Here is a 22,939-nt window from a genome sequence, read left to right on the forward strand (position 1 = left end):
AAGGAAGCCAAACATTTGATTTGAGAAAGAGAGGCATATTAACTTAAGAAAAGTTCAAGGCAACATAATATATCTTGAAAATGCTGGTGTAAAATAAGTGTCCTTCCAGCATTAATATTGTTAGTTTTCAACATTTTCCAGTAGTGTGCATCTAGATCAAATAAATCAATGAAAAAGAATAACTGAAGAATTAAATTAATTCAAGTTAACATAAAAATAACATATATTTATTTGACACAACATAAATTACACATTTACACCTTACAAACCAATCTTCATACTGTAAAGTATCTGTGTGTATTAACCAGCACATATTCAAACACAATGGAGAAGAGTAGATTGGCACTACCTAACTTCACTTTAAGTAAGGGAGTCCAATATTAGTGACAATCAGGGTCTGTGAAACCAATCATAAATGTTCCTAATAAAAACATTCCAGCAATATGCACCTAAATGGTTTAGTAATAGAAACAGGCAATATAGGTGCTTTTGGTTTATGCACAACCCGGACTGAGTTGCTGTTACATTTAAATTGAAGCTTGCTCTTCAAAATGAACGACCCAGTGTTTAATTGTTTTGTGTGCTACTTTACCAGCAGTAGTCTGAAATTCTAGAACAAAATGCTTTTTCTGCTCCCCTCTTAGTCATTTGATAAAGGATCACTAACCCTGAGGTGCCATTTCAAAAAGAGGAAAAAGAAAAAAACAGAAGTTAAAGATTCTATCGTTGTGACACTGAAACTTTCTTCTTCTGGGAGACAAATCGCAGAAAGGCATTTCAGACAACTGAAGATAAATGCCTTAAAATATGTGCTTCAAATGCTTGATCCCATAAGTTTTGAAAAACACAAGGATAATTAATGTCCATAGCCCAAGGATAAATCCATCTGGAGGGTGCCAGTCCTTCTGTTTTGGTTTCTGTAAAACACAATCAAAAAGAGTGACATCTGGTAGCACTGTTCTCTAAGTACAGTATTATTCCTTAACTAAAACCTTAAGAATTTTAATTTCACAGACCCTTTTACTTGTTTTCAGCTCTTAAACAGTTCCAGTTCAAGTAACTTATCAAATGTTATAGCTACCTTGAAATATGCAACTGTTCAAGAGCTGAAAACAAGTAAAAAGGTCTAATTAAGCAAATTCAGTTCAATTAAGGGTCTAGTTAAGTAATTGAGAGCTTGGTTGGAATGAAAACCAGCAGCAACAGGTGGTCCCCAGGACAGTTTGAGAAGCCCTGATCTAGAGGGAATCCAGCATAGTTGGTGGTACTGGACTTCCAAAACAATGCCTTAAACCAGTGGTGCACAACTCAGGTCATGGAGGACCGGTGTCCCTCCTGGTTTTTGTTCTATCCATACTCTAAATTAGTTAATTAGTTAACTGGACCAATTAAGCTTCTAAGGTCCAATAAAGTACTTTAGAGTATAGTTGGAATAAAAACAGGGGCACCAGCCCTCCAGGACCGAGTTCTGCACCACTGCCTTAAACGAACCTATCGGAGCAATTACTTGATATGCCCAAATGTTATGGATTTAATTAAATCAATCAATCTGTCTCCGAGTAGGTAGCAGATAACAAATGGCATTTTCTAGGTCTGATGTTTAAGCCTTTTACCGAAGACATTGATAACTCAAGATGGCACATCATTGACGGATGGCTTCAAATTGATTAGTGACTCAGTATATGGCAAGAAATGTAAAACATTTTAAAATTCATTTACATGCTTTTCTTTAATAAGCCATGTCAAACATTACAAAGATAGCCAGCTTATCTATGGGACTCCACTGGGGTAGGGTTTCTCAAACATGAATCTGTTTCTTCAAGCGTTTTCATTCAAATCGCACTAATTAGCATGCAGGCTTAGCCTTATTGTACTGCACCTTTCATCAGTGTCTATCTGCAATCAGTCACAAAGTTCTTAACCCTGGACAGACATCTCCTGTGAAGTGGCATCTCGCATTCCTCACTAATTACTCTTGCTCAAAAACCTATTCACCTCGCAAGAGTCCTCTTCTGTAGCTGTTCTTATATACGGACTAATGCAAAACATAAGCAACCTTAACTCACAATAACCACAAGCCAGTCTAACAGCCTTGGGCCTGAGCGAGATTTGATCAACATTTTGGGGGGATTAATGATTTAGTCTTTCATCTCTGAATGGCGCGACTTTGAAATTGATAGAATTTACATGTAAAAAAAAGAAATAGTGACAGCAGTAATCAAAATACCAAATAATTTGGCACAAAGATTGGAGTCTGACCAGGCTTACAGGTGAAATACGGCTTACTCCATGGAACTTGCCAATCCAGTATCTTTCAAAAGCACCAGAGTACATCTGTTACAATCCAAAGAGTATTAAAAATAAAGGCAGGAGTATACCTCAGACTACCCATCAACGGAATGCACAAGGCAAAAGCACTGCATTTTTATCTATAAAAAGGATAAAAACTGCAGTCATAGCAAAGCTTCCAGCGTTTCATGTTTTCAATGACAAAACAAACAACAATTCTAAATGCACTGCTGATAAATCCATTAGAAATAAAGTTTTAGGTTTTTCAAATATTAAATATGTAGAACAAAGATTTACATGTAAATGAAAGGCATGACATTTTTTTAGAAATGAAAGCTCTGACCTTTTATGAATCCGTCCCACCTCTCCCACTGTTTCTTCCCAAGCGCAGAATTAATTTCTAACATGCTCACTCAGCAAAAATGATGCAGACTTAAAGATTTTAAAAGGGACCTTTGAATTTTGCAAGGTGTATGCACTGCTGTAAAGCTTCTCAGTGCCTCTAACACTGTCTAGATTTATAGTAACAGGATGGTAACATGCTTCACAAAATAAGTCACAGCACTACTGATATAATGTGTGCAATGATCACGCATTAGGCTACAAATGAAAATATCTTGCAAGCAAACATTCAGAAAGATAACCATCTGCTCCAAAAATCCACCCCCAAGTAACCTACAACCAGGTGAGAGCTGAAAATAGTTTCTACTTTAAAATATTGTTGTCCTGAAATGTACTGTAGTCAAAAACATTTGTCTGATAAAAACCTTGAAGAGTATTCTACACCTAAAAGCAAACCTTATTTAGGATTTTCGTGTTGTTGGTGTTGCAAGAACAGTATCATTTTTAATACAGAAGGCATGATTTTGAGTTATCGGCTTACAAAAAAAGTGTCTGAATCTAAAGTAGCAACTGCACATGTCAAGAGTATATCCCTTTTATCATTTTAATGTTTTGAGGCTACTTGCTGCTAATTGCTGCACAGACCCGTAAACGCACAGGATTAGGTCTTGCCTAAAGTACTGTACCAGGTTACATGTTCAGTCCAATTTACTGCATTGTGAGTTGCAACACATCTGCTGAGCACAGCACAGCTTGCAATAGTGTGCAAAACACAACACTAGCATGGGGAAAGCAAACCTCAATGCCATTCTGCCTCTAAACAACCACCTCTTCTGGACAGTTATTGAACATCATTGCCAAAGACTCTCCTTTCCTGTTGTTAATCAATCAGCCACAAAATGCGCTGAAAGAGGTTCAGGTAAATTAACAAACAAAAAAAAATCATAAGAACATAAGAAAGTTTACAAACGAGAGGAGCTTATTGATCCCAGAATCTCGTCAAGCAGCTTCTTGAAGGATCCCAGGGTGTCAGCTTCAACAACATTACTGGGGAGCTGGTTCCAGACCCTCACAATTCTCTGTGTAAAAAGTGCCTCCTATTTTCTGTTCTGATTGCGTAGTCTTCTTTGTTCAAGACTGAATATATTCAATTCTTTTAGCCTGTCTGCATATGACATGCCTTTTAAACCCGGGATAATTCTAGTTGTTCTTCTTTGCACTCTTTCTAGAGCAGCAATATCCTTTTTGTAACGAGCTGACCAGAACATCAGACCAGAATCATCCTACTTGCACGTGTCAGAATGGAAACAAAACTCCTATTGCATTGCTTTTTTACCCATTCTAGGTTTTATTATGAGGTTGATTAGCCATAGTATAGGTAACACGTTCAGGTGTGTCCTATTAAAACGCATAGTAAAACCAGGAATGGATCAAACTGCTATGAAATGAGATGCTTATTTCCATCCGTGTGGGCTTGTATAGATTACAGAAAAAAAAGATTTCATGCAGTTGCAGATATTGTTCTAGTAAAGGCTATAAAACAGGCTATAAAATGTTTTTGTTGGTTACATGCCCTGTTAGGTGGTACTTCTATCTATTACTGTAGAGCTATTTAAAATTAATAGAAAATACTGTTTCATGCATTCTACACACTTCAGTCACTTTCACAGGAAATGAGAAATTTGTAATCAAAATTCAACTCAGGTGTATTATTTAAGAAAATGATTGGCGCTCATAGGTTGGAAGGTGATCTGCCAATATTGCTATCTTTTCTCATTCATCAGACCTGCTCTGGTGGATAGTCTTAGCATGTCATATTCACATTTTTACTTTCAGCTGATGGTGACGTGACACTTGATACACCCTTAAAAGGCCAGACTCTTTTTGATGTTCAATTTGCATTACTCTTGGTATGTAGTCTGTTAAGAGAGATATATTTCATCAGCACAGCAAAGAACATCCTGGGGTTTGGTGGCCTATTTGTTCATAGCATTTTATAGCTGCAGAGATCTACTGCATTCTTTAGATCACTGTTTTAAAAGACCACAGACCACATTCATCTAGTACAGAACTTCAAGAGCATTATGTTGTTTGATAATGAGTGTGAAATCATTATACAAGGAGAATTTTGATAATGGCGTATTAAACCAAGCAGCTATGAAAGCCTGCACAGTAATGTAATGAGATAAAAATCATGTATTCCCATAAGGAGATGCTTTAGATTCCATCAGAAGTGTCTTCTTTTGACTCTTTGGAGCAATGTTGGTTCAGAATGTAACCCCCTGTGCATACTGGGACACATCAGATCAGCCCAATTTAGTTCTACAAAATGATTCCAATGATGTGGGTGGTGTATTATTAAATATAAATATTTGTGGGTCTTGGTACACCTTGGCCTTTACTGAATGAGAAATTTGTATTTAAAATCATTTAAAAGTTGTAATCTGTCTGTGCAGTGAAAGACCCCTTTTCTATATTGCTACAATCTTGTCTTGAAATTGATGTGGCATTTTCTAATTACTCTGCACTTGGTTGGTTTTGGTTCACTTCCTATTGAATACTTGAACACCTTAGTTCTTTCAGTATGCATTAGAACTTTGTATAAGGCATTATTTTCTTCATAAAGGAGATTTTACTTTTATTGTTGCTTGCTAATATCCCTAATAGTAACTTTTTCACTTACTGAACCATATTTTCATACAGCTATCCTGGACTGTGATTTCTCTCTTCAAAATAAAAATGCACTTCCTATCACACTATGAAAATAGATTGCCGTCAGGACACCCTAACCCACTTCAATCTGTGCTTTATCTTTCTAAATGGGCAGATTTGATCCTGTGTCCTGCAATCTACGCTACTCATCATGAAAGGCTTAGAATTGTGAACCATCCAATCAATCCCTCTGTAAAAAGAGTCTATATTATTTTCAAAAGCCTTTCAGCTGCAATACCTTACATTCAACCTACAAGACTGCTGCATGTCTTTTTCAGAGCCTCTTCTGTTTAAACAAACACAAAATATCAAACACAAAAGCATCCCGGTGGAGGTAGACATCCCACACCCACAAGTCCTTCTGTCTCTTTTCGCTAACCAAGTCACTTAACTCTTACTTATCCCATGAGCAGGGTGCCCTGTAAAATGTAATGTTAGGTGCCTGCAACTGACAGAGTTCAACTGATTTTGAACATGTGAAAGTCAAATTCATCACACTCAACACCTTTCATGGCATTATCTGTGTACACATTCTCTCCATTTCGCTCTCAATGGGGGGGCTGCTGTGAAAGCTACACTTTCATTAGGTCTGTTTTTGGCTGATGTTGCCGAGTCAAGTAATGTACTTTATGTATTACATTAAAACAGCAGCAACATTCTAATTTTTATTATATAAATATATATAAACAATTGTCTTCATAAAACAATAATAGTTCTCCCATATATATTAAATAGTGTTATTATCCTAGATTTGTCTCGACTCAAATTCAACTTACAGGAGGACATCCAAAAGACTAGAGTGTGAGGTTTTTTTTTTTTTTGGGTTATAAAAAAACAACCTACTGACCATCTTACAAATATTTTGTACGATTTTTATAAGGAATACACACTCAAGGTAAGCATTGTGCTCATTAAGTTTCCTTCAAAGTCTTCTTCGTTCTTAATATTCTCGTTTTGAGTCTATTTTAATCTTAATCTAAAGTTTCCTTTTTAGTCATACTTGATTTTAAAAGGCTGGCTCCATTTCTGGTAGTGCCCATTAGCATTAGAATGCTGTGTCCAGCACATCTGAATGCTCTGCAATACGATGCACAAGAAACCTTCAAAGAAAACTGTAAGTTCTTAGAATCTGAGTGAATGGATCAACCTGAATGGCCAGGGCGGTTCAGAGAATGAATAATAGTGAACTGGATGGTATGGCACCTGTTTTACTATTACATGCAGCTTTTAGTCTGTTTCCCGCTGCTCTTGCTGTTAAAAACGTATGGACTTGCTGGCTGCTCCGCTGTTCGTTTCATTTATGGTGAAAGCCATGCATGAAGACTGAATTTTAAACATATGACATTTACAGCCTGTTTGGCTATTTGAAGCACTGACAACTCCAGGGAGATCCTGCCACACAAACCGCTTCTCATTTTTAATCTTCCATGTGTTGGCCACATCAATTATTTTCCCTCAGGTGGATATTTCAGGAAAAAGATTGAGAATGTGAAAGTTTTAAATGAGGTTCATGTTCTTTTCATGATTTGAAATGGAGTTGCCCGCAGTAAACTAATGCAGTAAGGGAGGTTTTGTTTGGTAATAAAAGATGGATAATTGATTAAAACACTGAATGAATGCAACAGGACAGATCTACAGTACATTTACATATGTTTTGATCTTATCAATGTGCAGCTTGCAGGATACAATAAAAGGCATGGGAGGCGAAACCCCATAGGGGTCATACCATTTTCATATGTGATCCAATAGAGCAACATGCTGTTTCAGGGTCAGCATGGAGACTACTAGAAAATGGATTACCAGCTCCATTGATTCCAGCCTAACCGTGTGATGAAACACAGTTTGAAGAGGCTCAGGTTATTAATAATTGCTTGCTACTTCACATCACGGTGCCTGTTTGGTTTCAAAAGTGCTCAATATTGATAAAACTTCCCACAAGGTGCTCAAGTATTGTGTTCTCTCTGCTCACCAGTATTTTCTTTCACATTCCCACTCCCCCACTATACTCATTGAATACAATATATGGCAAGTCCTCATCAATAACCCAATAGATTATAGTTTGTACATCACAACAAATTTGAACATAAACACAGATTATCAACATACTGGTGCTGTTGTTGCAGCTGAAAGCCAGTGTGTATTATACCAATTCATCCAGTGAGGAACTTTCCACCTTAATTCCCAATCAATGTAATAAAACAGACTAAATCTTTGTAGTGTGAGTTTTACCTGATGAATTATTTCAGCCACAGGCATTTGTTGAACATACTTCTGTGGTTCAGTAAGCATCACTTCCTCAGTCAGTCTGAAAAACAGAAACCATGGACAGCAACATTATATCTGGAAAGAGCAGATTAGGCAGCATAAAATTTAAAAAGCACTTACTAACAGTGGTCAATAACTTAATTATCTGAAAGAGTGTGTGTGTATGTGTTTGTGTAGAAAGGGCATTCTTAAGGCCTCTACACACTGGACACCATGTGACAAAATGAATAGAACCTATACTTTGGATAAATATCTTTCACACCAGACGACACGACAGGCAACATCAGGGCGATGCAAAATAAATAGGATTGAATCCTATGTTTTGCAATTTAAAAGACAATATATGGGATTCCATTTCGAAGGAACTGGATAAGCCTGGTATGTATGATTTATTGCCATATGTGTTGAAATACCGTCATAGAAGACACTCATACATTTTCACATCATGTTAACGAGTATGTACCAGTCTTAATCATAGTTTTGTCAATAGCAATTTTTAACAGTTGTATAGATCTGGCAGTTTTCAAACCTGTCGCATCGCCTCTGTGTCACTTCTGGTGTGTATAGTCATGTCGCTGCGAAAGTATCTTGTCGACCAATAAAAAAAACGTATCGCGTCTGGTGTGTGGAGGCCTTTAGTCTTATAATTATTATATTTCTGACACTTCCCCCACAATTACATGCAGTATGTGCTTAACCATAGGCATCTTGTTGGTGGACTGCTTCTGTTATTGAAATTATCATCATTGTCACTGAATATACAGAACAGATATCTCACCAGTGTGCTAAATAGCAAGGTATACAGATATATTTTGCACAGCAGGAACTTCATGCTTCAATAATTTTATTTTATTTTTTAATTAGAATCAGGATGATTTTTGCCAGTGCATAAATAGTACAGACTTGTTTATATATAAAAATAAGTGTCTACCGTATTATTTATTCTTTAGCACATTATATCAATGGAATCGAGGACTTTAATATCAGGAAATATCTATCATTACTAAACCTGGGTCACTCTTGTATTTCAGCATTGTATGACTGTGAAGACAGGACATTTACTGCCAGCGATTCACAAGCCCAGCCAGGTAGGCAACTCATTTTGTTCCACGCAATGAATTAGACTGAGTCATTCCCTAGACCATAGAACAAATAAACTCTCCATTGCATCAAGTCTTGTTTTTCCACAGTTGTTCTGTCTATGATTAAAGAAAGCCAAGCTTTAAAACTAAATGAAGAATACCAAGGACTTACTGTACATGCGCACATAGAATGGTTAAGCAATCCCGTGGGCCATAACATTTGCAATGTGGTCACAATCGGTATTTGCTGAAAATATCAAGTGCAGATTTCCATTGCTCGGGGCAAAACAAATGTATTACACAGCCAAAATGTGGTCTTGATCATAACACTGTACTGAAAATACCCGACTGAAAAAAAATCATCAAATATTAATTAGACTGCCAGGCAAGGTATAACTATATACAGTATTTTCAATTCATTCATGTCCAAATATTTCATTTAGTTTAATTAAAACTGCACTCTGATTAATCAAAATCATATTTCATAGTTCAATTATTAATAACTTCTGGTACACATTTATTTATAGGAGAAAGTGAATAAGCTATTACAGTATTGAACCCTTCCTCTCCTAAATATACATGTAAACATGTCCAAATAGATATAGATACTGTATTAGATCACTAAAGGGGTTGAGTAAACATTACTGTAAGTATACCTAAGTTATGGTATATCAAGAAAAACTGAGAAATACAAAAATAAATATTTAAAAAGGCGTTCAGACCCACCCTTGTTGAATGTGTAACTTTAATTAGTAACATTCTTCCAAAAAACAAAGAAAGCAATGTGTTATGGTTTTGTTCTTCATCAGATAATAAGCAAATCCATGTGTTTTGAGCACATAACCAATTTAAAATTCAAACTCTATGAATGTAAAGCTTTTATAAAATGAGAAATAATATATATATAAGATTATTAAAGTCAATATTCGTGGGAGTTGATGGAGAGAGAGAGAGAGAGAGAGAGAGAGAGAGAGAGAGAGAGAGAGAGAGAGAGAGAGAGAGAGAGGGAGAGAGAGTCACGCACATTCTTGAAATGTATTTTTGCTGGATAAGGGCGTCTGCTAAGAAATAATAATAATGGGGACTTGTGTATTGTCTTTTGAGAGTGGGGCAGGGGCATGCGTGTGTAAACTAAATCTGTGCATTTATAATTCACATACTATGTCAGTTAACGTATGAGCACTACCATTTTTGTAACATTTAAAAACTTATTGGACACCATCTATTAAGACTTACGATTTTTTATTATTTATTTATTTATTAAAACAAATACACTTCAGAATGTATGGTTTAATTTGCAAAATATGATGATGGACTGGTGGAGGGAGATTGACAGCTCCAGCTGCTGTCCCTTGTAGACAGGTTGAACTTCACAATACTTGTAATTAGGGAGGAAGGAACGCCAGAACAAAGAGAACACAGTGAAACAGGAAAAAGGGTTCAAAGAAACTACTCGACAGCTGAGTCAGAAATTGAGGTTGTGTCCTCTGTAGCTGTGATTCACAGCCCTTTCCAGATAGCAGCGCATCTGCTGAAGCACTCAAGATCAAATGTAGACCTACAGCTAACAAGCTTCATTTTTATTCCCTGATGCAATGTTATCTTAATGCGTTAGTCTCAAGCAGCGTTTCAAGAAGCTTTTACAATTTGGGTGCACAAAACAAGTTTTGTTCACACCGATTAATGATGTTTCTTAAATTTTGAAAGCTTTCATAAAAGGTGTATTTAAAATACAGTAATTTCCACTAGCAGGTCTTAAATAACTATGACAGCAGTGTGTGTGTATATATTCACTTCTGTAGTTTATTTTAAAAAAAAAAAATAATAATAATTCTTACAAGCACCAAGGTTATATCTGAAGCTTTTACATGTAGGTTGCTAATTAGTAATGATCTCAGAGAAGTTAATTTATTGAGAAGATTATAACATTTTTAATGTAGATATATCTGAATCTACGGAACAAAAACTAGGTTAAACTGGAAGATTTAGTGCACTGCTAATGGGCTGAATATACTGTATTATCAAAATGGTGCATTTCTGTTCCTCCACACGAAGTGTAACTCTAAACCGCCTAATAATCAATTGGTAAAGCTGCATATTTTACTGTGGAATGTAATTATATCACTCAGCAGGAAGGCTGTATAGCCCCGTTGAAACATCTGAACATGCTGCTATGCTTTCATGTCAGTTAACAGATATGACTTTTCTATTGCAGTAACACAACAATCTACTTTTCAATGGCACATGTGTTTTGTTTGGTCTATAGTCAATTCAGCTATTTAACACATTTAAATAAAAGTATTAGCATTGCTTTGCAAAAAAAAAAAAAATAATAATAATAAAATAAACACAGTGAATGTTTATTTAAACAGAATGAAACTGCAGTACATCCAAATGAGACCTTTATGTGGACAACAGCTAATATGCCTCTACTGCCACCTGGCTGTGAACTCCAAATTGTGCAATTGGTTATTTTTTTCAGTTTGCTTTAAAAAAGGCAAAGCCTGCTTGTATTTCTTATAATTTGATAAACTCACTTGTAAAATAACTTTGCTAATTGTATTTTTTGACAAACTCAAACTGATCCTCAAGAGAAAGTATGTGACGGGATCTATAAAGATTTTTTGTATGCTGTGAACACCAAGTACGAACAAACAACTTGCCAGTGATAACTGTCCTCTGGCTCCGGGGTCGGTTTTTCAAAACTTCTAATCTGGATAACAGTGATTTAGTAATCGTAATTAATTTGTAATCTGGATAAATGTAATTCAGCAGTGACTGAAAAAATGGATCAAACCAACTGAGATAAAAGTAATCTTGATCACAAAATATAGGATTACAAAATCCAAATCACTTTCATCCAGATTACAAATTTTGAAAAACCGGCTCAAGGTTTCATGATGAAAATTATATCGGAAAAGAACAGAAACCTCAAACATATTCTAAAGATATGACCACAGCAATAAACCAGTGCAACATAAAACGACATACCAATCAGGATAAATCAGGGAGGGCAGGCTTATTCAGAGATCAACCAGTCCGTTATTATTACAGATACGTGTGGCAAGCCCCTTTCATTGGTTGCATGAAACATGTATCCGAATTGTTATATGTCTAGGAGCGGAAATGAAAATAAAGTTCCGATTTATAGATTTAATGTCACAGCTTGTGGATGCTACAAATTAAACACGGTTAAATCACTTGCGTCTAATTTATTTAAAATGAAAAACAAAATTCTGCTTATAAATGGTTTTCTGTGGATAATGTATTTTCCTGGATCAGAACCAACTGCTCCTCCACTCAGGATTCATCCAGGAAATATGATTAAATCCTGATAACAATGTACGTGTTCAATGTAGCCTTTGGAAGAACGTTTCAAAGCTATGTTATTCCAAATCCAGAGGCCACTAAGATAGCAATGTCCTTGTAACAGTAACATCTCTCATGTTGGTTTACTACCATGTGAGGCACAGCATACTATTCAGACATTCTTGTGATGATATTTTGCCAAATGCTGCTCTCTCACACAAACACACACACACACACACTTACTTTTATTATAACATGCTCCACAATATGGTTTCTGACTACTGGGTCCCAGGAAACAACACTTCCAAAAAAAAATGTGTGTTGTCTTAAAACAGCATTTGTAGAGTTAGGATTTTCCTTGTAAATTACATCAAATAAATGACATGAAATCTGGCGAGTAAAGACGGTACTGGTTTCCATTATAAATGGCACTGCTGTGAATGATCCTTACGTTGTGCATTTTGTTACACTTACTTTTCATTCTTCTCAGTGATGTTTGGGATGAGCTTGACAGTCTCTGTTGTAATCTCCACTTTTCGGACACTTCCAAAGAAGTCAGTGATCAGAACGCTCCTGGGGTTCCTCTGGAATAGGTCAATCCTGTGACCTGGTGTTGAAACACACAAGCTTTTGGGGCACACTTTGAACTGCAAAAGACAAGTTGAATTTGTTATGATTGTGCTGTGTTGCTCCACTGTACACCTCATCCTAACTCCTAGTACTAATCAGACCTCAGCATTTACATTTATTTTGTGAAATAAAGGGTTTGAAAAATAAAACAAAAACGGTCACATTATTAAACAGCTAAACTCCAACTGAATCCATCACATAATGTTAAACAAAATTCTATAGAGTATTGATCATAAATTCCATGGTCGCCAATTAATGGGGTCAGTAACATCATGCCCCAGATAGTACATCAAGCTGTACAGTGTTATCTTAGATCTTCTCAGTGACTCTATTCCCTCTCCTGCACCTCCCACGAAGTTGAGTCACCCTCCTCTGCTCTACTCAAATCCTACACTATTGTCATTTATGTCTCTTCGTCACCACCTCCACTGTTCTCAAACATACGTATACACCAACTGCACTTTTGGGTGTTAAATGAAGAAAAATCAGTCACAGTTATTTTCATGTTTTCTCTATGCCGACTTGCTACCAATGTATCCTATTTTTATGTTGAATTGGTACAATAAATGGTTGATTCATGCAATAGGACAGGATTTTTTTTATTTATTTTTTGGTTTATTTAAAGGTAGCATCAGTTAAAGGATAGTACCATAACTATAGAAAACATTGTCATTTTTTGAAAAAGCATGACAAACACCCTTCCATGCATGAACTATTGAAAATAGCTGGAAAAAGTAAGTAGCTTTATATCGGGAAAATGGAATCCTCATACTGTATGAGGTCATCGTGCATTTGCTTCTTCCATTTGACCCCATGTAAAGACTACAACATGGTAAAGACCAGAATATGAGGTTGCCATGCATGAAAGAGTTAAAACCTACATTTAAATATATATCTATATATATATGTTCATTATTTAAAAAAAAAAAGTCTTAAGGGCTGGCCATCCATTTAAACTGCAAAAACCTTTGCATACTGTACATGGTGGTTCAGAACCGCTAGAAACCACCATCTTTATCTTCCAACCCCAGTGGGATTAAATGTTAAATAAGAAACTATGGTAGTGGCAAAGGTCTCTTTCAAAATCCCCTTACCTTTCAAGCAAACTGTTCTTTAACCTACAAGCCTCTTACCAATTCCTTTTCCAGAACATTACTGAAAATTGCAAAGAGCTTCTGCCCGATAACCCTTGTAACCTGGCAATTTTGTTTGAGTTATATATATATATATATATATATATATATAATGACACACACCGACAGAAGCAATTTCTTCAAGTAAAATTGCTCTGCAATCTTCAAACTATCTGCCTTTAACACTTTCAGTACCAAGCCTGAATTTTACATTTCCAATCTGACAGGCACCTGCTGTATCCACAGAGTCTGACTCTTAATATCTTGTGCTTAAGAATGACTTGGCCAAGTTTCATAATGGGTATGCAAATGGCAGTGTGAGGCATGTACAGATGTACGTACAGGCGCCTCCACATTACCCGTTGCTGGGGGAACACGTCATTTTAAATGTCACATAACCACAGGTTGGCTCCATCAAACGCAGCTTGTGGAGACATATCAGACATGTCAAATGGAGCAACAAAGTAAAGACTGAAAAATATATATTATTTATGCATGAAGCAGAGGAGAGTCGGTATAGGTCCATTAGGGTACTCTGTTATTCTACACCTCAAATCTTGTAATTACGTTATACAACAGAAAATGCTATGTTTGTGTTGCTATGAGCAAAGTGAAGGAAAAGGCCATTTTATTCAACATCCTGTACAACCCAAGTCTACTTATTCTCAAAGTAGTTTTGTTTAGACAAGTTATTTACAGTATTCAAACTGGTATTTTATGACAGTTATCATACAGTGCCCACTTTATACTGGCCCATCTTTAGTATGAAGAACACTACTCACTAACCCTTGTCAACCAGCGCAGACATTTCAAATATCTAACAAGATAAGCAGAAGGAAAAATTATACAGTACTATAGCAACCAAACAAATGATGAACATAAGCTTTCCAATTTGAAAACAAATGCCCACGACACATTTATTGGACTTTGCCAGATTTATTACCAAACGTACTATAAATTTACTGTGGATCCTGGAGTATTGCATTTATCTACCTTTTGATGAAGGACCGATTCCTTTTGGAAAATAAGATTTTTTTTGTTGTTGGACAAATCAATAGCTCCATTGTAAGAGACACAAAGTAAAGAAAGGTTGCACATGAAGATTCTAACAGCTTGCTTCTTTCTGTAATGTTGCTCTTGTAACTGTGATAAAAGATACTGCTGCTTCCAGGAACAGGTTGACATAATGACTAATGCTAAGTGCCCACATTCCCCATTAAAGCTGTTAGTCTGCTTTCCCAGCTAAAGCAAACTGCTACTGAAATGTAACATTCTTGAAGCTCAAACTTCTTGTTTGAATTGTTTTCTGTGCTGAAATAATTTAGGACACACTCAAATACTTTATCTATTCCTTACACAAAAATGTTTTCAGTACAATGTGGCAAAGAACTGGCATATTAAGGCGCTTTGTGATGGTGGTCAACTATGAAAGGTGCTATATAAAAATAAAGATATTATTATATATATTTACTGGCATGAACTAAATACATGTTGAACATACATTTGGTTTTAATTACATACCGGAAATAACACTAATAATTAGTAGTATTATCTGCAAATGAATACTGATGGTGAATTTTACTATAAAACTAACTGGCTATTTCACTATGGCTACTGTACAGGACACAAGTTATGACATGACAGGCTGTGCTATTGAAAGCTAGATCTTAAGACCACTTCCCGTGTTTTGATAACAAACGCTATTCTGTAGAATATCTCCATGACCTACTTTTTGGAGGTTCCCACACCTGTTAATTATATTCTTGGTAGGGGATATGTACATTTTCTCTAGTGCTGGCTGACGATCCCTTTACTGCTGTTAAAAACATTCTTATCATTATGCATCTACTGTATCTAACACAGTCTAACTCATCAAAATGAGGCATAATCTTTATTCATTTTAAAATGTCACCAAATGATTAGTCAAGATTAAAAGCAAGGCAATTACAACAGACTACTGTTCTTTTTCATCTACCCATTCACTGCTGGAAAAGGAAGCTTCTAATCAACTTTTAATTCACTTACTCAGCTTTATGCAGGGGGAAAAAAAGATTTTGCTTGTAGTGCTGCACCATGGTCATTTTATACTGGAGAATATATTAATTCCCTTTGAACAATATAGATTTAGGTTTAGTTACTTACTAAATCGTTCATATTGGTTTGACTAGCTGGATGAATATCTTCCAAGAATTCCAGAAGATAAAAGGTGTATCTGTCCATCAGATGAACTCCAATTGCAAGATCAGGCTGGTGCTGTCAGAATGAACAGTTCTATAAAATCAGACTCATTTTCATGTAAAACATCACTAAACATATAAAAAGCATACTTTACATGAAACATTCATGAAGCTACTTACAATAATAGCATTGCAGTGCATTCAAAATGTCCAATAGATTTACCTAAAAAGCTAAATTCTCAGGCATTTATTACAATATAGCTCTGAATCATTCAGACGTTTTGTAAGCTAGAATTGTAACCCGACAACAACCCCAATGTATTCAGGTCACTGGTAGTAGAAACACGAGTGGGTGTTATATTGAAAGCTACAGTAGCTGTCATTTAATTGTACATTTTACCCTTTTTTTCTAATTCTGGCAAACGGGTTGGTAAAGCATGATGCTATACAGGTAGAAAGAACGTCCTGTGGAAATGATCCTCCTCATAATTGTGTTTGAGACTTACTGAAAGCGAGTCTTCCCCAATCTGGCTGCTGGCCAGGGCCATTACATTGGGAGAATAGAACCTTTCATACATGGAAGCACCTTGGCAAGTGTCAATGATGAACAGCAGCTCATTGTACCTGCAAAATGAGTCGCTTATTAGTTTTGTTCCTCTTCTCTAAATTTAAAACTCATGGAACTACAGCAGAGGCATCTTTTTCACATATAGTAGATCACTATAGCAACGGAAACAGGCTTTTTGCAGTCTATTCTACTGAAAGAAAGGATTTCATATATAGAAGGGGCATTCGATTTTGCTATTTGTAATTGTCTGCAGAGCCCAGGACTAAGATTACTTTGATCTGCGGACCTTTTTCCCCACAATCAAATCAAAATTGCAATTTGTTTACCTTCAAGCGACAAAGATTTAAGGTTTAAGATTTCACCAGTGCAACACTGGGCTTAGTAACTTTGAAGTAGTCAATTTACTGCATGCTGTATACTATACTAAATAACTGTCAATTATTCACATTAATACAGTAGCAATGAAGAAAAAGTGTGACATTCTTGGGTAAAAAAGTAATACAGTAATTCAGTGCTTCCTGACACTTGATCTTTCAGTTGCTAGCTAAAGGATGATGATTCATTGTTTAATTCACATTTATTGCCACAAGTGTACCGAGATATTGTTTGTTTTTTTCGTATTCTTTTAAAAAAAAAAATCAAAATTGCAGTTAATCCACTTAATCAAATTTGTTATGAGTAAAACCGATAAGCATGTATCATTCTAAATCACCCTGACAATTTACAGAATACACAATAATCATGATTCTACCAATGAAAATACGCAGGAACTATTCAACAGTAACCCGTATACAGAATATGAACCTAATAAACATTCAAGTGGGACAATTGCGGTTTATTACAATGCATACTTATACAGTATGCATTGTAATAAACCGGTTACACTTCTATGTTTTACGCATGTCACTTGCTACAGACTTGAGACTTCTACAATACATTAATCACGTACACAAGTTTTTTTTTAAAGCTTAATGCAAGTCTCAGAGGACACAACATTAGGAAGAAGCCTTTATCCCCTTTGCAGTGAGAACATGATATGTCATACGACTTTATTTAAGCTGTGGGATTGGTGTGGTTCAAATAGAAAGCTGTTATATTATACTGTACTTCAGAGAGGATTCAAATATGTTTTTTATGTAAAATAAAGGGGCAGTGAAAGGTGTACTAAAGCCAATTATAGTTAAAACGCACTAACACAAAATCACCTCTTTTCAACTGAAATTGTAATATTCCAGCTAGCAATAGGCTTGCTAGACAGGTTCTCTCCAATTAGTTGTTTTAGTTTCCTCTGGCCAAATAGCAATCTTAGAATGACATTGTAGAAATTCCACCATGCTGTCAGGAGAGCATGGCAGAAATTATAAGGCTTCAGACACAGAGGAGGCCAGGATGTCACATGCACACTAATGCAACTCGCAACTATCAGAACAGCAGGAACATGGTACAAGAACATTTTTATTTCCTTCCCTGCCGATTGTGGCCTCCCATTGCCACTTTACAACACATTGTTATAATAACATCCATTTAAAAAAAAAAGTGGTCCCAAGCATTGTATCTACACACAATGCAGACAATTTGCTATGTCTAATGAGTGCAGAGATCCATTCATGAGAGATCTCCCTGTCACATTTGATGTATGATATTATACAGTACAAGACTTAAACCTTATCATGTGAGATTACATGAAAGGACTTAGGAACCCAGGGGAATCAGGGACTCCAAGTAGTTTACAAAGCAAATGTTGAAAGATGCTCCCTGTACAGGCATGTACATTATTTTTTTAGCAGCTTGTGGTGCGGTAACCGTCAGTCACACATTTCAAGAATGACACTATTCGTGGGAACGAAGGTAAATAAATAAAAGGACGGGCATTAGTGTGTCTTATACTTGCCTTCTTTTTTGCCACATCTGTTCAAAAGCATCAGCAAGCTCAACATTACTTATTTCTTCAGAATCCTGAAATTTCAAGAAACCATTCCCACCGTGACCTGCAACAACATTTTTGATAAAACACTGGAAATACTGCTATAAACCTGGCACTGTCAGATTCAAGAGACCTCTGTACAATATAAATCTACCTTCATGCATTCAATTAATAATCAGGTACAGTATTACTGTAACGGGACAAAGGAGCATTCTGGGACTAGAAACAATATACACCATAGAGTAACTGCTGCTTTTTTAAATGAATGCAGCACAGGTACACTACTGCTATCAATGGATTTTAATAGTAATACAACACCTACCTGTCATATAAATCAGAATGTTACTTCTGTCATCAGAAAGAAGTCGTTTTGATCGAGGGGTGCTTGGTGGCAAGCGGCCAGTTAAAACACGCAGGAAATTTTCAACAGTAACCTGTATACAGAACATGAACCGAATAAACATCCAAGTAAGACAATTACTTTTTATATACAGTATACATTAATAAACAAATGTTTTAAATATGCTACACTCCAAAGCATTTCAAAGGTATTACATGTACATATGTAAAAGGCATAACTAGTACAGAAATTCACCTTTGCATTAAAGATAACAAATGTTGGCTTCTGCACATTTAAGGTTGTAAGATGCCCGCTACAGTGCCCTAAATCACAGAAATGGACAAGACACACCTGGCACACACAACAACGTGGTGCTACCTACAATTTTTGTTTACACCACTTAGCGTATTTGGGGAAAAAACCCAAAAACTACATAGCATTGAATCTCTCATACCTCATATCCTCTGTAGTCCACTTCAACATCATCCCCATATACGTTCAACTCCATGTTTTTGTGGCTGAAGACAGTAGCAGGTTTGGGGTTTCTATGGTTACAGGCCATATCATCTGCCAGCATCAGAACAATGTGACTACGGAAAAAATCAGTAAGCTCTTTAATGAGTTACAATATTGATCGTTCAGGTGATCCATTTTTACCCTTCCAGGAGGCAATACTATGCCATGCAACACTGCTATATTGGAAGCTGGTATTCTAATAATACAAGCGCAGTAAGGAGCAGGGAGCACCATTGCATCCCACCTTTATTTCAGCTACCAGTACTGCCATTTTCAGGAACATTTTTAAATTTAGTTTTATTGTATAAGTAAAAAAATAGTACCATACCAAATCTAGGCAACAGAGACGTATGATACATACAGTAACTGTAACTGTTACAACTACCAGTACTACCAGCTGGGATGGTCCTTGTAATGGTGTAAAATGCAGATGGGCATTGATGTGATATACACAATAGGGGTTCCTTACCTGTCAGGGATCCCCAGTCTCTTGACGCTTCTGTAAACTGAGAGTGTATTGGCCACATGACGATAGTTAAACCAGAACCTAGATGTACACACCTGAACAGCAAATAAAAATGTAAGAAAGATAGTTTTCTGAACAAACCACCTGCATCATCCCATGTACTCTGCCACCACTCCAGCAGGGGTCACTGTGGAGTGAAGCTGAAGAATACTTGATGCAATAGAAATTATCTGGCCAACTAACACCCACACAAATGTATACAAATAAAACCAAATGGCAATTGAATAAATAAATAAAATCTGTTATGCAGACATACCAAAACTGCCCAGTTGTTTGTATGTCCACTTCCAAAAAACTGATTTGCTTGCCTCTAAAAAGAAAATGGAAAGAAAATACACACACATTTCACAAAGTACTTACACAGAATATAATCGAATTTCCCCAATTGTACTCGGTCTCGCTCTAGTTCATATTCTAGAACAGGGGTGTCAAACTCCAGTCATCGAGGGCCACAGGGTCTTCTGGTTTTCATTCCAACTTAAGTTCTCAATTAACATAATTGATCTAATTATTTGTTCAATTTGACATATTTAATATTTTTCAAGGTCTTTTACAGTTGATGGTTTTAAAATGCACTTGATTCAAGGTACACTACCTATGAAACATTTTGAGGACTGCAGAGAAGTATTAAATGTGTCCAGTTATCAAATAATTAGACCAATTAAGTAATTGAGAGCTCAGGTGGCGGGAAAGCCAGAAGACACCGCGGCCCTCCAGGAACTGAGTTTGACAGCCCTGTTCTAGAACAAGTAAACCAGAACGGATCTGTATAGTAACATGGTTCTTACTTAATACAGTACATATCCCATACCTAGGTGATGTCCCTTTACAGTTATAGTTATATTGAGCTGACTGTGTTTCTTAATTGAACTCTCGGAAAAACGTTGATTGTGATACAAGATCCCATTTGTTTTTTTCTCCCGCATTTGAATGAGTCTACGATTCTGTTTCATTGATAATGTGAAAAAAAAATCAGGTCCTTATTATTATTTATTTTTTTTAATTCAAACCGAACACAAAAAAGCGAGTTGAGTTAAATTGCTTTTACCAGATTTAAAATCATAATCACTCGTTGCAAAAATGTTACAACCTGTTTTGCAAATAGCACTTTCTTCTTAATTACAATATGATTATATCAATTCAACTTCACTCGCTGTTTGCGTTCGGGTTGAATAAAAAATAAGGAGCTGCCTTTTTTACGTTATCAATGAAACAGAATCATAGTCTCAATCAAGTTACGGGAGAAAAAACTAAAGTGAACTTTTAACACTTTTACAAGGGGTTTAATTGAACGTAGTCCGCTTATATTTAAAAAAATTAAAAAATCACGTGATCAAAAATAAAAATAAAAAACAGCCCTGCCAATATCATTACACACACATAGGTGTATTTTAAAATGTAGTCGTTCTGCTGACTTTATTATTATGTTTATAATAATTGTATTTAAAAAATGGAACGCTAAATCAAAAATAATGACAGCATTGTGAAGCCTTCCTTAGTTAGAACTGTCATAAACGCTTCCGGCTGTATATTTAATTTGGACAGCAACATTGATGCATTCCGCTCGCCCAGAAGTAGTTTTCTGCGATTTTTTAAACAAAGTTGAGACATGCACATCAGATACCTCAATTTCATCGGTTGCCACGGTTATACGATAACAAAATAAGCACAGTAATGTGAATACAGTCAGGTACCAAGAAAGCAGCCTGCGAGCAGCCATTTTTACCACAGAGAAACAGGAAGTCCGTTACAGTTCTAGAAGGTGTATTTCCTTTGGGTAACAAAAAATGTGGTCGTGTTGATTTTACAGCAATCGGAAGCCCACAGAGAACTATTTTGGAGTGGTAATAAATAATGTGATTGTTGGTCGGTATGTCTTTTGCATACTTACAATATTGTTATTCTTTTAATGTGTAATGCTGCCCTTTCATTTGTATATCACCAAAACGACCAAATACATGTATTCAAAAACAAAACAAATACATTTCACGAATCAGTTAATTTTATTATTAGTATTATTATTATTTATTTCTTAGCAGACGCCCTTATCCAGGGCGGCTTACAATTGTTACAAGATATCACATTATACATTATTTCACATTATACAGATATCACATTATTTTACATACAATTACCCATTTACACAGTTGGGTTTTTACTGGAGCAATCTAGGTAAAGTACCTTGCTCAAGGGTACAACAGCAGTGTCCCCCACTGGGGATTGAACTCACAACCCTGCGGTCAAGAGTCCAGAGCCCTAACCACTACTCCACACTGCTGCCCTATTATTAGTATTAGTATTATTATTTTTTTGTAATTAGGGTTGCCACCTTTGAGAGACGAAAATACCGGACGCCCCATCCCCTCCTATTGTCTACTTCATTTGTCTCTGCCATTGTGACTAACGTTACAGTTTCGCGCTTAGCGTTACAGTATGTTTCGCGCTTCTTCATTCAAAGGGATGTTAAACCTAACAGCAGCGGGCATGCTCATACCAGATAACACAGCGGTGAGCACACAAGAAAAACATAACGGTACAGCGTTTTGGTGGCTTACGTTGTTACCGCAATTCTTCGTGGTGCATTTACACACCGCTGTGTTATAGTATTTGAGTTTCACTCATACAAGCACAACATATGTTATATTAAATTGTTTATTATAACACATTTTTTAAGAACATATCCAATAGATTAGAATGCTTAGAATTACCGGACATCTTCCAAAAAAACGGATAGGGGGTCAAAGTACATAAAAATACCGGACAGTCCTGTAAAATACCGGCGTAATTCCCAAGATAAACAACAGTTTCTCCATGGTACTGAAAACAACTTTTCAGGTTACTTTGCAAAGCCATCACAGGCAGCGAGAGGGCGGTAGTGAGTAGAATGGAACGGTACTGTACTGTTGAGTAGGCTTGCATTAGAAATAACAGTACACCTTTATATATATATATATATATATATATATATATATATATATATATATATATATATATATATATATATATATATATATAATGGAGAAAATATTCAAGTGATCATTTAAAATGCATGGTGTCTACAAGATTGCCTTTGTCATGTACACTGCAAATTCCAAAATGCCCCGGTAATACCAAAATAGGCAAAAT

At 36.1% G+C, this 22,939-nt stretch overlaps 1 protein-coding gene across 1 annotated transcript; it reads right to left on the reverse strand.

Moving 5' to 3' along the window:
• Positions 1 to 205: 205 nt before the first annotated feature.
• LOC117417407 (GPI-anchor transamidase-like) lies at positions 206 to 21,592 on the reverse strand. Its single transcript, XM_034029548.3, has 11 exons — positions 21,438 to 21,592; positions 20,070 to 20,123; positions 19,757 to 19,848; positions 19,226 to 19,361; positions 18,754 to 18,865; positions 18,399 to 18,495; positions 16,446 to 16,563; positions 15,905 to 16,015; positions 12,474 to 12,646; positions 7,573 to 7,648; positions 206 to 917 (listed from the first exon to the last, which is right to left on the reverse strand). Exons 1-11 carry the CDS (start codon positions 21,531 to 21,533, stop codon positions 801 to 803), a joined length of 1,182 nt encoding a protein of 393 aa, XP_033885439.1. The 5' UTR covers positions 21,534 to 21,592; the 3' UTR covers positions 206 to 800.
• Positions 21,593 to 22,939: the final 1,347 nt, after the last annotated feature.

The sequence above is a fragment of the Acipenser ruthenus genome, chromosome 12, assembly GCF_902713425.1.
Source record: "Acipenser ruthenus chromosome 12, fAciRut3.2 maternal haplotype, whole genome shotgun sequence".
Lineage (NCBI taxonomy): Eukaryota > Metazoa > Chordata > Actinopteri > Acipenseriformes > Acipenseridae > Acipenser > Acipenser ruthenus.

What these genes read in the sequence shown, in the direction of transcription:
- LOC117417407 (XM_034029548.3), bottom strand. Translation starts at nt 21,533, where the DNA reads ATGGCTGCTCGCAGGCTGCTTTCTTGGTACCTGACTGTATTCACATTA. An exon ending in CAAACAACTGGGCAGTTTTG is followed by an intron (nt 19,849 to 20,069) that starts GTATGTCTGCAT and finishes TTTGCTGTTCAG; the next exon opens with GTGTGTACATCTAGGTTCTG. An exon ending in TGGACTACAGAGGATATGAG is followed by an intron (nt 18,866 to 19,225) that starts GTATGAGAGATT and finishes TTCTGTATACAG; the next exon opens with GTTACTGTTGAAAATTTCCT.